The 13,502-nt window shown below is 48.4% G+C and overlaps 3 protein-coding genes and 1 long non-coding RNA gene across 4 annotated transcripts; 2 read left to right on the top strand and 2 right to left on the bottom strand.

Annotated features, from left to right (window-relative positions):
* The first annotated feature begins 347 nt into the window (after window positions 1–347).
* LOC123113342 (oligopeptide transporter 3) lies at window positions 348–3,923 on the top strand. Its single transcript, XM_044534555.1, has 5 exons — window positions 348–1,040; window positions 1,675–1,772; window positions 1,882–2,719; window positions 2,836–3,018; window positions 3,120–3,923. Exons 1-5 carry the CDS (start codon window positions 516–518, stop codon window positions 3,732–3,734), a joined length of 2,259 nt encoding a protein of 752 aa, XP_044390490.1. The 5' UTR covers window positions 348–515; the 3' UTR covers window positions 3,735–3,923.
* Window positions 3,924–3,965: 42 nt separating this feature from the next.
* On the bottom strand, window positions 3,966–9,348 carry LOC123113341 (protein TORNADO 1). The gene is made up of 3 exons (XM_044534554.1): window positions 7,342–9,348; window positions 5,806–7,037; window positions 3,966–5,585 (listed from the first exon to the last, which is right to left on the bottom strand). The coding sequence occupies exons 1-3, from the start codon at window positions 8,897–8,899 to the stop codon at window positions 4,224–4,226; spliced, it is 4,152 nt and encodes a 1,383-aa protein (XP_044390489.1). The 5' UTR covers window positions 8,900–9,348; the 3' UTR covers window positions 3,966–4,223.
* Window positions 9,349–9,765: 417 nt separating this feature from the next.
* Window positions 9,766–11,631, top strand: LOC123113344 (uncharacterized). The gene is made up of 2 exons (XR_006455990.1): window positions 9,766–9,899; window positions 11,347–11,631. It is a non-coding gene; the product is annotated as an uncharacterized lncRNA (long non-coding RNA).
* A 409-nt stretch (window positions 11,632–12,040) lies between these two features.
* Window positions 12,041–13,101, bottom strand: LOC123113343 (transmembrane protein 256 homolog). Its single transcript, XM_044534556.1, has 5 exons — window positions 12,942–13,101; window positions 12,783–12,853; window positions 12,581–12,661; window positions 12,449–12,492; window positions 12,041–12,292 (listed from the first exon to the last, which is right to left on the bottom strand). Exons 1-5 carry the CDS (start codon window positions 12,991–12,993, stop codon window positions 12,193–12,195), a joined length of 348 nt encoding a protein of 115 aa, XP_044390491.1. The 5' UTR covers window positions 12,994–13,101; the 3' UTR covers window positions 12,041–12,192.
* Window positions 13,102–13,502: the final 401 nt, after the last annotated feature.

Raw genomic sequence — 13,502 nt, 5'->3', positions numbered from 1 at the left:
ACAATTCTATTAGCATGTGATGTGTATGTAGGCGACAGGGCCAGGGCCAGGACTAAAAAGCCACTTTGCTAAAGCACAAGAGCAACCCCAATCAGCCGAGCGCGATCACACGAAGTGGCAGTGCACGATGAGTCGTGTGCCACGGCGCGCCGCGCGCGTGCCGCCGTGCGCCGGGGGGTAAGCCGGCGCGTGCCCGTCGGGGTGCCCTGGTGGCCATTCGTCCGCCGTCCGATCAGAGCCACGGACGGCCACGATGTGCTTCTCTTCCACGGAGAAAATCAACCCAAAGGCGGCGGCAGGCGTACGAGGAGTGGGGAGTAGTGGAGGGAAGGGAGCCGCGAAGTGGAATATAAATTGGGACGACCAGAGGTCAGGCGCTACCATCCAAGAATCTCCGCAAGTGTACTGAGCTACTTGTCCGCCGGAGATACACAGGAGCAAATCATTGTAGCTTCGTAGCTCGGGGGCAGCCACAGCCAGCGAAGCAGAGCGCGTGGTCGCAGAGCGCGAGAGAGATGCCGTCCGCGAAGCCGCCGGCGCCGGCGGCCGACGCGGCGGGAGGGAAGGCGGCGGCGCAGGGGGAGGGGGAGGGGGAGCGGTACCCGGTGGAGGAGGTGGCGCTGGTGGTGCCGGAGACGGACGACCCGGCGACGCCGGTGATGACATTCCGGGCGTGGACGCTGGGGCTGGCCTCCTGCGTGGTGCTCATCTTCCTCAACACCTTCTTCACGTACCGCACGCAGCCGCTCACCATCTCGGGCATCCTGGCCCAGATCCTGGTGCTCCCCGTCGGCCGCTTCATGGCGTCCGTGCTGCCCGACCGCGAGGTCCGGCTGCTGGGCGGCCGCCTCGGGAGCTTCAACCTCAACCCGGGGCCCTTCAACATCAAGGAGCACGTCATCATCACCATCTTCGCCAACTGCGGCGTCTCCTACGGCGGCGGCGACGCTTACTCCATCGGCGCCATCACCGTCATGAAGGCCTACTACAAGCAATCCCTCAGCTTCCTCTGCGCCCTCCTCATCGTCCTCTCCACGCAGGTCCGTTCATCAATCTCTCTCTTCTGCTAATTTCCTGGACCATGGTTAGCGCCATTCACAGAATCGAATGTTCAGAAGAAAAAATTTAAGCTCGATTGATCATTTGGCTGGCATACGCATCAAGGAATTGACAGTGCTCTCTGTTCCGTTTGGTGTTCGATTCCACACGCGAATGCGACTGGCACGAGGCATCTAGCTAAGGACTAGAGATGTGACCAACACTATAGATGTCTGGCTGCCAATCGATGATGTGATGTTCTGGTCCGCGTAGAGAGTTACCGCCAATGATTCTTCGGAGAAAGGATGGAGGAAAATCTTAGCGCGTCACTGAGAATCCATGGCCCTACGAATAATTGGCGGAGCTCTGTTATTCTTGCGTATGCATGCACCATGCCACTGGTGAATTTCATTCGTCGTGGTCAACTTTGAAATTCTGTCAGGTTGCGGTCATCAGTGCAATATTACTAGATCATGGATGCACTGTCATGTCATGGAGCGATTAGTTAAACATAATCCAGAAGAAAAGTGACTGTCTTTGTTTTCCTGTTTGCATGCATGTGGCGTTTTTTAAAATATAACAGTACAAAAGCAAACACTGGAGAAAGTGTAGTGACTTGTGCAAAACTGCGTGCAGATTCTGGGCTATGGCTGGGCTGGCATGCTGAGGAGGTTCCTGGTTGACCCTGCCGAGATGTGGTGGCCTTCTAATCTCGCCCAGGTCTCCCTCTTCAGGTACTGCAAATCTTTGCAACGCAGGAAGATTCTGCACTACATGATTTTTTTTTTCTCAAGAAAACACACCATTGTGCTAATTTGGGTTACAACTTTGGACCGAATGCAGGGCACTGCACGAGACGAAGGAGGGCGGGAAGCCATCGACGGGCCCGTCGCGGATGCGCTTCTTCCTCATCTTCTTCTTCGCGAGCTTCGCCTACTACGCGCTCCCCGGCTACCTGCTGCCGATCCTGACCTTCTTCTCGTGGGCGTGCTGGGTGTGGCCGCGCAGCATCACGGCGCAGCAGGTCGGGTCCGGCTACCACGGGCTTGGCGTCGGCGCCTTCACGCTGGACTGGGCGGGCATCTCGGCGTACCACGGCAGCCCGCTGGTGGCGCCGTGGGCGTCCATCGCCAACACGGCCGTCGGCTTCGTCATGTTCATCTACGTCATCGTGCCGCTCTGCTACTGGCGCTTCAACACCTTCGACGCCCGCCGCTTCCCCATCTTCTCCAACCAGCTCTTCACGGCGGCGGGCCAGAAGTACGACACCACCAAGGTGCTCACCAGCGACTTCGACCTCAACGTCGCCGCCTACGACAGCTACGGCAAGCTCTACCTCAGCCCGCTCTTCGCCATCTCCATCGGCTCCGGGTTCCTCCGCTTCTCCGCCACCATCGTGCACGTGCTGCTCTTCCACGGCGCCGAAATGTGGCGGCAGAGCCGGAGGGCCATCGGCGCCGCGGCCAAGCTCGACGTGCACGCCAGGCTCATGCAGAAGTACAAGCAGGTGCCGCAGTGGTGGTTCCTGGTGCTGCTGGCGGGGAGCATCGCCGTGTCCCTGCTCATGTGCTTCGTGTGGAAGGAGCAGGTGCAGCTGCCATGGTGGGGGATGCTCTTTGCCTTCGCGCTCGCGTTCGTGGTCACCCTCCCCATCGGCGTCATCCAGGCCACCACCAACCAGGTATGCGCACAGATCATCAACCGATTCATCAACCGATTCAAGATCATCAGTAATGCTACAATTTTTGCTACCGCTGCACTGATCATCAACCGATTCATCGTCTGATCTGCTTGCAGCAACCGGGGTACGACATCATCGCGCAGTTCATGATCGGCTACGCGCTGCCCGGCAAGCCCATCGCCAACCTGATCTTCAAGATCTACGGCCGGATCAGCACCGTGCACGCGCTGTCCTTCCTCGCCGACCTCAAGCTCGGCCACTACATGAAGATCCCTCCACGCTGCATGTACACCGCCCAGGTACGTCACACTGACAGAGATCGCTCTCAGCCTCCACAATGCAAGAGGTGCTCATCACTCGCTGAAGGCTGAACTAACCGACGTGCGCTTGGCCGGTGCAGCTGGTGGGCACGGTGGTGGCCGGCGTGGTGAACCTGGCGGTGGCGTGGTGGATGCTGGACAGCATCGACAACATCTGCGACGTGGAGGCGCTGCACCCGGACAGCCCCTGGACGTGCCCAAAGTACCGGGTCACCTTCGACGCGTCGGTGATCTGGGGCCTCATCGGGCCGGGGCGCCTCTTCGGCCAGCACGGGCTGTACCGGAACCTGGTGTGGCTGTTCGTGGTTGGCGCCGTGCTGCCGGTGCCGGTGTGGCTGCTGAGCCGGGCGTTCCCGGAGAAGAAGTGGATCGCGCTCGTCAACGTGCCCGTCATCTCCTACGGCTTCGCCGGGATGCCGCCGGCCACGCCCACCAACATCGCCAGCTGGCTCGTCACCGGCACCGTCTTCAACTTCTTCGTCTTCAGGTACCGCAAGGGGTGGTGGCAGAAGTACAACTACGTGCTGTCGGCGGCGCTCGACGCCGGCACGGCCTTCATGGGGGTGCTCATCTTCTTCGCGCTCCAGAACGCGCACCACGACCTCAAGTGGTGGGGCACCGAGGTCGACCACTGCCCGCTCGCCACCTGCCCCACCGCGCCCGGCATCGTCGTCAAGGGCTGCCCGGTCTTCTGAGCACTGAGCTCGCCGGAGCATCATCGGACACTGCCCGCCATGTATGTAGCTAGCAGCGACCATCGTCTGGATTGGCAGAGGAAGCCATGAATTCAACCTCTCTGCATCAATTACCCGATGCAGCCACCCCCCCGTCCTGAGTCACATTGTAAACATTTGTGTGTTTTGTTTTTCTCCAAGGAAATCAAATGCCTAGCTTATATAAAATCATCACTCTGAATATATATACTCATAGGCAAATCACACCCTTCACTATTAGTGTGATGAATCCACAGAGAAATGGTCAATGCAAAGTAGCAAGCAAATCAATCCCAAAGAACACAGGAATACACACAATTTGACAGAAGAGAATGATAAGAACAGAGCATATTTATGCATCACACAACTGCACTATTCTCAACTGTCACCTATCAGGCTATCAGCAGAGTGACATGAGAGGGAGGCACCTGTGGTCGTCGTGGGCCGTCGGGCACGCCGGAGTGGATAGGTTCAGAGCGGCAGCTCGAAGACCTCGTCTCCTCTCGCGGTGATGTGCTTCCTGCAGACCCACCCAATGTGGCCGTCGTCTCTGTACCGAACGCGCCACAGGCCAAACCTCTGCGCAATGTCCATCCCTGTCAGAACCCCTTGCCCTCTCAGGAAATCCACGAGCCACTGCCTGGCCGCTTTCATATCCTCCCCCATGTCGTTGGCGCCGCTGTTCCTCGCCCTCCCGTACATCACTGCCGCGCCTAGAGCCCCCACCGACGCGGCGGATGCGCTGTACATGGCCGAGGAGTCAAGCAGGTGCACCACCTCCCTGCTCAGGTCAGGAATCATCTCCCCCATCCCAACGATGAAATGTGCGCCGATCTTCAGGGCGAACGTTAAGAGCTTCATGAACTTGCTCATGTAGGGCAGCAGGGACTGCACCGCTTGGTTGTCCACCTGGATCAGATCGCAGCCGATCTGATCCTCCACCACATGCATCTCTCTTCGGAACTCGCACAGCATGTGCACCCGCAGGGATCGCATGCCAGGCAGGATCCTTGTGACCAGCTTCCTGGAGCGGTTGTCTAGGCTGACAAGGTAGAACATCTGAGGCACCTTTCTGTCTTCCAGTTGAATGCTGTAGTTCATCACGTAGTCCATCTTCCTGTGGAGCTCGGTCACAAGGTGATACTCGTAGTACCTCAAGCTTGCAATCTCTTCCTTCAGGTCCCTTATTCCTTGCTCTATTATCTTCAGTCTTTGGAGGACCATCTCGACGCCCCTCGCGATGCCCAGGATGGAGGGATCGACCACGTCTGCTTCTGGGATGGTTTCAGGCTGCTGCAGATTGTCTGGGGTGACGGCGAGTTCAGTCGCGAGAAACTGTAAATCATAGTACCTACGGTGCAAAACTTCATGGAAGTCATCATCTGACAGCAGATCTCTAGCATGGTCGGATCCTGATCTTAAGATGAGCCTTCTATTGCTTTCAACTGCACTCCAGGTATGCTGATAATCGTAGATGCTTTCTGCCGGCAGTGACAGTAGAATTTGCTTTATTTTTTTCAGAGGGAGCTGCTGAGTTGCACGGAACCTTCGTGGTATGAGATATTTCACACAGTCAGGCCTGAGAATGCTTTCCTTGAACGTCATATTGGGAGACAAATTCAGTATCGCTGGGATGACAAACTTGTGGAGTAGCCTCACCATGTCTGTAATATTTCTACCGGAGCATGCAAGCACATCTATGGATGAGCCAAACTTCATTCCCAGCTCCACCTTTACATGGACACCATTGATCACTGTATAAATAAGGTTTTTCTCCAGGATATAAACTGCTTCCTGCTGTCCAAGACACATGATTTTGTTATGCAGACGAACCTGGAAAGAAACTTCCCTTAGAAAATCGAATCTGTATAGAAACTATACTGAAGTAATATCCAGGTGTAACCACCAGTCAATTTATGTTTAAGAGTAAATACCAGAAAACCACAACAATTGCGGCGCTGGTTTGCAAAGCCACAAGTTTTGAAAGAAAAGAAAAGAATCACTTGGCAGATACAAACCACAGTAGTAATTATCTGTTGGTGTATGTTTTTACCTGCAGTCTTGGAAAGAAGTCACTTGTCAGGAGCATATGTGTATCTTCACATTCGAGACGCCTTCCAACAAATCTGCATTCCGGCATAGTTAACTGCCATTTCTCAGCCCCTCCTTTGTTTTCCCCAAGAATGGCTGGTAGTAAGAGTAATGTATGTGGGTTCCCAGGGTCCTGTTCATAGCATAATTCAAGTTCCAGCAATATATTTATGATATCGCTGGCCTGCAAGGATGCACCAGTTCTCCAGTTTGACCTTGGAATTTGGTTGCGCAGCTTCTCTTGCAGTATCTTCTCCAGCTCCTCTTTGTGGACAAAACCACCACTACTCTCTGTCTTGATTGACTTTAATGTAGCTAGCTGGCTGAGGACATCTCGGCAGAACCATTCACAATTCATGACCAGAAGTCCAAGTTCCTCAAAAAATACTATTTCACCCAAGGTATGCAGTGATCTGGCAACAGCACGTCTCCGTGTGTCCACTTTCTCCACATTATCACGCCTTGATCTCAATCTTAGCACTGGAATGTTGAGCTGGCATATCTCGCAGAACTCAGCCCACCTGATCACGGCTCTGTTATTCTTCAACCTCCAGTCATGCAAAACCTTGATCAAATCATTACATACTTCATAAACTTGAGGAACTTGTTGGGTTATTGTCTTTGTTGTCTTTCGCAAGTGGTGAGTGAGCTTGCTTACTGAAACCAACGATCTTGAGTCAACAGCGAAAACAGTGGGGTAAATTTCTGCATGTGATTGGAAGTCTTCTCTGAGCCTTTGTACAACGGAAGCAATTGGCTGTAGCCCTTCTGGTAAATGAGATACCTTGTCATAATGGGTGAGAACTATAGTTACACAGGGTCGAAACGAGTGTGATACTCTCCGCCTATAATTTGAAATCAAGAACCTCAGCCAATATATGAGTTCCCATTCAATCTCGTCTATGCCTTTTGGATATTTAGTAGCAGGCTTTCCAACCAAACTAGACACAATCATGAAAAAGCTTGGACCACCAAGCACCACGAACATGAAATCATGCAACGCAGAACTTCCTTCATTTCCACCAAGATTACACATTGTCAATTTTGTGTTGCCATCAAAGATTGAGTTCATCTTATTCTCATCGGTGAATGGCATCTGCTCAACTGGAGTCTTCAGAGTTTTTCTTGCATCCATGCGAGGCAAATTCATTGAATTCATGCACTGATTCATGGAGCTACATAGCATGCTTTTACCTGAGAGCACATGCAAATTGAAGCATCACATGTTATAACCAATTCTCGAACATAATGAGATTTGTTTTTGTAAAGCTGTCATGTAAGGTACAGATATTTTATAGTGAAGTCAACAAAATGTAGGTACTAATTTAGCAGGCCCACATATCATGTGAATGTGAAGGAGATTGCATCAAATGATATTTGACATGATCAGAAAATTCACAGGTTATTAAAATTGTATGCTGGACAAAATAAAACTAGTATTGCCTTATTTCTGCCTATAGGTTAGCAAAAAGGAGGGTACTGATGGGTGAAACTGCACCTGCTAATTCTTGGCCACACAGAACAACTCGGCAGCATGTAGGAGCACTTAGTGGCAAATCAAGCAAATCATTTGGCAGAACCAAACTCCCGTTCTGGCCAAGTTTCTCATAAATTTGGCCTGTCTTACCTGCAACATGCAAAGGTGTTTCATGAAGATCAATTTCTTCAATCCATGGATTGACCTGCAAAGTATTCATAATGGTCTGTAAGACTGCTTCCCCCTCAACTCCCTTGCACCCTCTGAATGACAAAATTCGAATAGTGGCATTCCTTTGTAAGGTTGTAAAGATATTGACAACATCACTTGATCTCAGGCTTGCATCATCGCATATTGACAGCTGAATAAGGCTCTGGTTTGTCTCCAACATCTGCAAGATTGCAGCCACACCATATCTACCTATATTTGTTCTCTCTCCCCCAAAACTCAAAACCTTCAAAGTGGAATTGGCTTGTGTCTGAAGTGGTGAGAATGTACTAAGAGGGCATAACAAATGCTCCAATCCAACTCCACCAAAGTGATTCCCATCCAAAGTCAAGCTCTCTAAATACTTGTTCTTGAACAGTCCTGCAGCTATATACACCACTGCTTTGTCCCTGAGGCAACACTTGGTAAGTTTGACAACTTTTAGGCTCCTATTCCGGTCGAGGACCTCTCTAAGTTCTTTGGTCCATCTGGACTTTAGAGGGACACCTGTCATGTCCAATGTTGTCACCGTGGTGTTCCATGCCAAAGCACAAGCAACCCGTTGTAGGCCTGTAGAATTGATATTGCTGTAAATCCTCATGTTTCCAGTTTCTGGCAGGAACTCAACAATTTTACAGTTGTTCATGCCACCTCTTGTATCACGACTGCGTCCCCATATATGCACCTCCACTCTGCGGTTGCGTGCCAGCACAGCAGAGATAAGAGGAGCCGCTGGAATGGAGTTGTTGTCAAGTATAATCAGCAGCTTCAACATATAGTTCACCTCAATCATCTTGGAGAGTTCTTCTGCTCCCTTGGAGCCCATGGAGTCTTCCCATACTTGAAACTCTTCCACACTTCTGTTCTTTGCCAAAGCTGACGCAAGCAGTGTCGCTCCAGCAGCTCCAATTCTACAATCATTGAGAACAACTGCTTTCAAGGTGTTGTTCCTTTGGAGCATTTCCGAGAGTGGGACTAAAGCAACAGCTGATTTTGTGCTAAACACATTTTTTTGGAACTCCGCCTGCTTCACATTCGAGCCTGGGCCTAAGTATGAACAGAGAAGTTGGATTGCTTCAGGCTGCCATTCAATACCATGAAAAAGGAGATTAGTCACGCCTCTGTAGCTCTCTTTCGAATCCACAAGATGATGCAGAAACTCAAGCAGAAAGTTGACACCATTCTGGTCTATACAAATATGGATCCTTAGTGATCTCTCACTTTCCATAGACAAGCCCGATCCAGAGTTTGCTGCAACCTGGTAGAATGCGATGTTCTCAATGTCCTTGTACTCCTGTAAATCAATTTCTGCAACATCTCTGATATACTCCTGGTTAGACGGTGATGGTGCCATGATGATCCCATCACCCATACTTGGAGGTGCCGATGAAGAGCAGTTGAATCAGGGACGGGAAGCAGAGGTGAAGGTTTACCTTTACCATGCAAGTAGAATTCAGATGTATATAGGTGTCTGAACAAAACAGATTTCACAGGCAGAAGTCATATATGGCAACTGGAAAGAAAGTTTTCTAAAGAAAACGAGTGCAAGGCAAGGTCAGGCATCAGATTCCTGGCTTGTCTAGGGAGCATGATAAAGAAAGGAATAATCTTTATTTTGCTTTGCTTGTCTGAAGGAACATGATTGGCAAAGCTAATAAGTTCCAAGTATACGGAATCACTTGCGTAGTTCCACGTACCAAGGTATCAAAGTTGTATGCTGAAAGCCTGAAAATATCAAAGTTTTGCTTTGATTTTCAACTTTTTAAAGCATCAACCATGACTCCACTATATGTATGATCCATCCTAAATACGTGCACCCATCCAAAATATCAGATATAACACATAGATATTGCAACGCCAGCACAAATTTTGACAGGAAACATCTACATTGTCAAACAATAAACTTAAAATTTTGTTCACTTATTTCATTGCAGAATTCTGGAAATAAAAGAAGATTTACTTCCCATTGTCTTACATCACTGGTAATCACTGATTATTTCTTAATTTAACATTATATTGCAGTGTGCGCTTTAAGCAGAAAAAGATTCTCAGAAGTGTCCATGAAGTAAAGAATAAGTGCAGGATGCCTTTAATATTCAGATAATAAAAGTTAGCCCATCCTTTTCCCCTCTTAATGTCTACAGAGACTGAGCCTTATATGAGCTTCACACAACTTGTAGATTTCCATCAAACCAAGCACATTGTAGAGTTACTTAATTGTTAAGGTGCTAGGAGTAGAAAGAAGCAAAATGCATACATACTTACCACCAAGTGCAGCCAGAGTGAAGAACTGCTATCTGAAGAAGCAAGCAGCAACAAGGCTGATCTACTTTATTTTATCCTTCACTTCGCCACAGTTTCGGCTCAGCAAGGTATGAAAGTAACTTCCGGCTCCTGATTCCAAAATGCTCATGCGCTATTTATCCTTTATTTTCCATTTTTTAATCTTACTATCTCTAATCATCCCAGTGTTTCTTCTTTCAAAATTCTATTAACATAAAATCCAATCTCAGAGTAAGCAATATAGTAAAGACTAACAGTCTGAAACATGCCGTATGGTAGCTTGGTAGAGAGAGGATATGTGCATATCTGAAATAGCATATACCGAGTGATTCAACTCTGTTACTGAAAACAAAGATATGCAGACTTTAAACCATGTAAACCGGGGGAGGGGCGAGCCGCTATTGCCAGATCCACTGCTCAAAGTTACATAAGCAGATTTCTGTCAGATTCATCAGTGGATATATTTATTGCTCTTGAGATACCATAAACTTTTGAGCCTGAGAAATCATGGCCTCATTGCTGTTCATACTTAGATTCATGGGGTGCTATGCTAACAAGATAAAGTCAACTGTAACCTTGACACCATAGTAAATACAGAAATAATCACTGAACATTGAAAAGAACCATCCAGTAACTGAAATAGAGTGTCTGAATTCATGTCTCCCAGATAAATCAATGAAACACAGAACCATTTAAGGAATTTGAAGAAATACTTACACCTATAAATTTTCAAGCAGAGGATCGCAACTGGGAGAAGCAATGGTGCATAGCGGATGAGCAAACACCAGATGATATCCTACAGATTGCTCTTAGCTGGGCATGTGGTCCTGGAGGTGCAGATTGTACGATGATTGAGCCTAACAAATCGTGTTACCTTCCCAATACAGTCAGGGACCATGCATCTTATGCCTTCAACAGCTACTGGCAAAAATACAAGAACCATGCTGGTTCTTGCTACTTCAATGCAGCTGCAATGGTCACCGACCTAAATCCAAGTATGTTCATAACCTAAACCATCATTAGGAGCATACACTTTTGCAGGTTGAAATTCCACTAGCAAGATCAAACATGCAGAGGACAACCACGCACCACACACACAAGATACCCGCACGCCACAAGCACACACACACGCGCGCGCACACACAAGCACGCACGTAAGGAAGTTCTTTTCTTTGGAATCAGCGTGTACTCTTAGAGAATTTAGGATAGCATCCAAATATAAATAACTTATCTTACTCCTCCTGATTCATAATATAAGCAGTTTTCGAATTTGTGCTAGTCAAACATTTTTAGGTTTGACCATCGATATAGAAAGAATTACCAGCTTAGACAAAATATGAAACTGACATGAATATTGTCATAATTATATTTAGAATTTGTTTGAAACAAAATATTTTTTGAGAAAATTATGATCAAAGTGTTACTTTGAAACCGTGTAAATGGTCTAGGCTACTTATATTGTGAATGACAGGGAGTATACAAAAACATGATCGTTCTCAGCCATGTCATTCACTTCGTGCTGTCATGCCAATGCAGGTCGTAACTCATGTAACTTTGAAGTAGTGCCCTGATATAACGGTGGGCGAAGCACTGGAAGACGCATGCATTCCTGGTTTTCTTCCACTGATCCTTCAGGAAAAGAATGGAAAAAATGTTCGACACATTTTTCGTCTTTGTGGAGGGGATGTCATTACTCGAATCAGGAGGGCAATGCCTAACATTGATCCATACTTCAAAATGTTTCAACTCCGTGTCTCATCTGTAATTTCAATTTTAGTCATGTACCTGGTTTTGTATCAATAAAAGTTGAGCAAGTTTTTATATGGTGTGTAAAGGGGTAGAGACCCAAACAGCTAGGATATAATCAAGCGCAATAATCACTATGGTTATCTGACACTTGTAGCGCAAATAGATCAAATCATTGCTACACTAAGTAGTGCCCGTGCCCGTGCCGATCTCTACAATGTTAAATAAATTATAATGATACAAGTTATGGGAGCACGGTGAACCAAACTATAACCTGAAAATGAGGATATTTTGTTGATGGATGGAAGCAGAGAGATTGACAGAAATCAAGCTGACCATGTTTGCAAGGACAACCACGGGAGCCAAGATCCCGTGATTCTCATGGAAAAAGTATTGGCATTAAATCTAAAGAAACAAGAGACGCAGCTTCATTGGCATGAGCAGTTGATCGGACTGTTAAGCAGGATGTACAAATGAGGAAGTGTGAAACATCAAGGGAACTGTTTTATTCTAATTATTTTGTAAAGGTATGAGAAAGTTGTGTGCCACAGCAGTACAATCATGACCTAATAGAGCGACTGATACAAAGCCTTGTGTAAAGTAGACATAGTTTTCACCCGATAAAACACAATACAATCAGAAGAGCAGGCTGGCCCAAGCAGCAATGAATGCAAAGCCACCGATCGGTGCTGGTGAAGAGAACTTCCTGTCTTCAAGGTAAGCCACAGTGTAGCACCTAGAAATGAAATGAGCAACAATCATTGTGCAATCCCATCATCATTCCAAACAATGAAACAACGCAAACAAAATCCAAGAGCAGCGGTCCTCATTTTCTTTGCATCCCACGAAAATTCACAGTGCAATCTAAAGACAAACACATATACACACTTACGTTCCAGAGAAGAGCACAATCCCAGTTGTCAGAAGGCCTCCGAACTGCACACACAGCAAAGGACCGCATGAATTAGCGCACAGCTAGATAAAAGAAAAAAAGCGAAAGCGCGATGCGGGCGTTGGTACTGACGATGTTGGGGCGCTTGGTCATGGGAGCCCCGAGCAGCGCCGCGGTGTGGACGAGATGGTACAGGGACGCGGTCTGCCAAATCTGTCAGAAAAAAACTCCCCACAACTGTAAGACGCAGATTGATTCATGATTTGGAGGAACGGGCCGGAAGTGGGACGAGGGAGCGGCTGGGGATCGATGAACGGAGAGTGGCCGGGTGTACCTCTTTGTATCTAGGGTTCTGCGGGCGGAACATGTGCGCTCCATAGGTGCCCAGTCCAAGCGCAGCGACCCCTGCTCGACCAATTCACCCAGCCGTCAGAGTGCGGAAGCAACCGGAGGAGGAGGGGAGGGGGGGGGGGGGGGGGGGGTTGAGGGTTACCGGAGACGGCGGCCACCTTGTGCCATAGCATAGGGTCCGTGGGCATCACCATCTTCTTCGGGTCGTCGTCGCCGTTCGCTCGGTTGCTTCTGCTTGTGCTTTCCTTCCTTCCTTCTCCGCTGGTGGTTGGCGTTTTTTTAAGGAGTTGGCGTTTTGCTGCCAGCAGTCAACTATTTTCTGTGGCCAAATCGGTCAAAACAGTTGTGGAACGTTGAATACTTGGATCAATGGCCAGCACGGCGCATTGCTTAGGTTTGCAGCTTAAGAGCATCTACATCCAAGCGCCCCTTACTTTTGAAGGACTCTCCGGTCACTGACAGATCAAAAAATGTGATGCGGTCGGAGGCCTCATATCCAAAAAAAATTATATGAGACCAGGTCTCATATAAAGCAGGTGAGACCCGTCTTGATGGATGACACGTGGCATTCACAAATCAAAAAGCATCTAATCTTTTCCCCCTGATTTCAGATGGGGGTGGGGTAAATGCTTTGTGATTTATGAATGCCACATGTCATTCATCAGGATGGGTCTCACCTGCTAATCCATGAGACCTGGTCTCA

Source organism: Triticum aestivum, chromosome 5B (assembly GCF_018294505.1).
Source record: "Triticum aestivum cultivar Chinese Spring chromosome 5B, IWGSC CS RefSeq v2.1, whole genome shotgun sequence".
Classification (NCBI taxonomy): domain Eukaryota; kingdom Viridiplantae; phylum Streptophyta; class Magnoliopsida; order Poales; family Poaceae; genus Triticum; species Triticum aestivum.
Note: the sequence above shows the minus strand (reverse complement) of the source record. Positions and strands in the feature narration are given on the sequence as shown.

Bases quoted from the DNA above. Each gene is read 5' to 3' on its own strand.
- LOC123113342 (XM_044534555.1), top strand. From the start codon at position 516: ATGCCGTCCGCGAAGCCGCCGGCGCCGGCGGCCGACGCGGCGGGAGGG. The intron at 1,041-1,674 runs GTCCGTTCATCA...AACTGCGTGCAG, and splicing joins TCATCGTCCTCTCCACGCAG to ATTCTGGGCTATGGCTGGGC. The intron at 3,019-3,119 runs GTACGTCACACT...TGGCCGGTGCAG, and splicing joins GCTGCATGTACACCGCCCAG to CTGGTGGGCACGGTGGTGGC.
- LOC123113341 (XM_044534554.1), bottom strand. From the start codon at position 8,899: ATGGGTGATGGGATCATCATGGCACCATCACCGTCTAACCAGGAGTAT. The intron at 7,038-7,341 runs GTGCAGTTTCAC...ATGTGCTCTCAG, and splicing joins GTGTGGCCAAGAATTAGCAG to GTAAAAGCATGCTATGTAGC. The intron at 5,586-5,805 runs GTAAAAACATAC...GTTTCTTTCCAG, and splicing joins ACTTCTTTCCAAGACTGCAG to GTTCGTCTGCATAACAAAAT.
- LOC123113343 (XM_044534556.1), bottom strand. From the start codon at position 12,993: ATGGTGATGCCCACGGACCCTATGCTATGGCACAAGGTGGCCGCCGTC. The intron at 12,854-12,941 runs GTAACCCTCAAC...TTGGTCGAGCAG, and splicing joins CAAGGTGGCCGCCGTCTCCG to GGGTCGCTGCGCTTGGACTG. The intron at 12,293-12,448 runs GTAAGTGTGTAT...TTTCATTTCTAG, and splicing joins ATTGTGCTCTTCTCTGGAAC to GTGCTACACTGTGGCTTACC.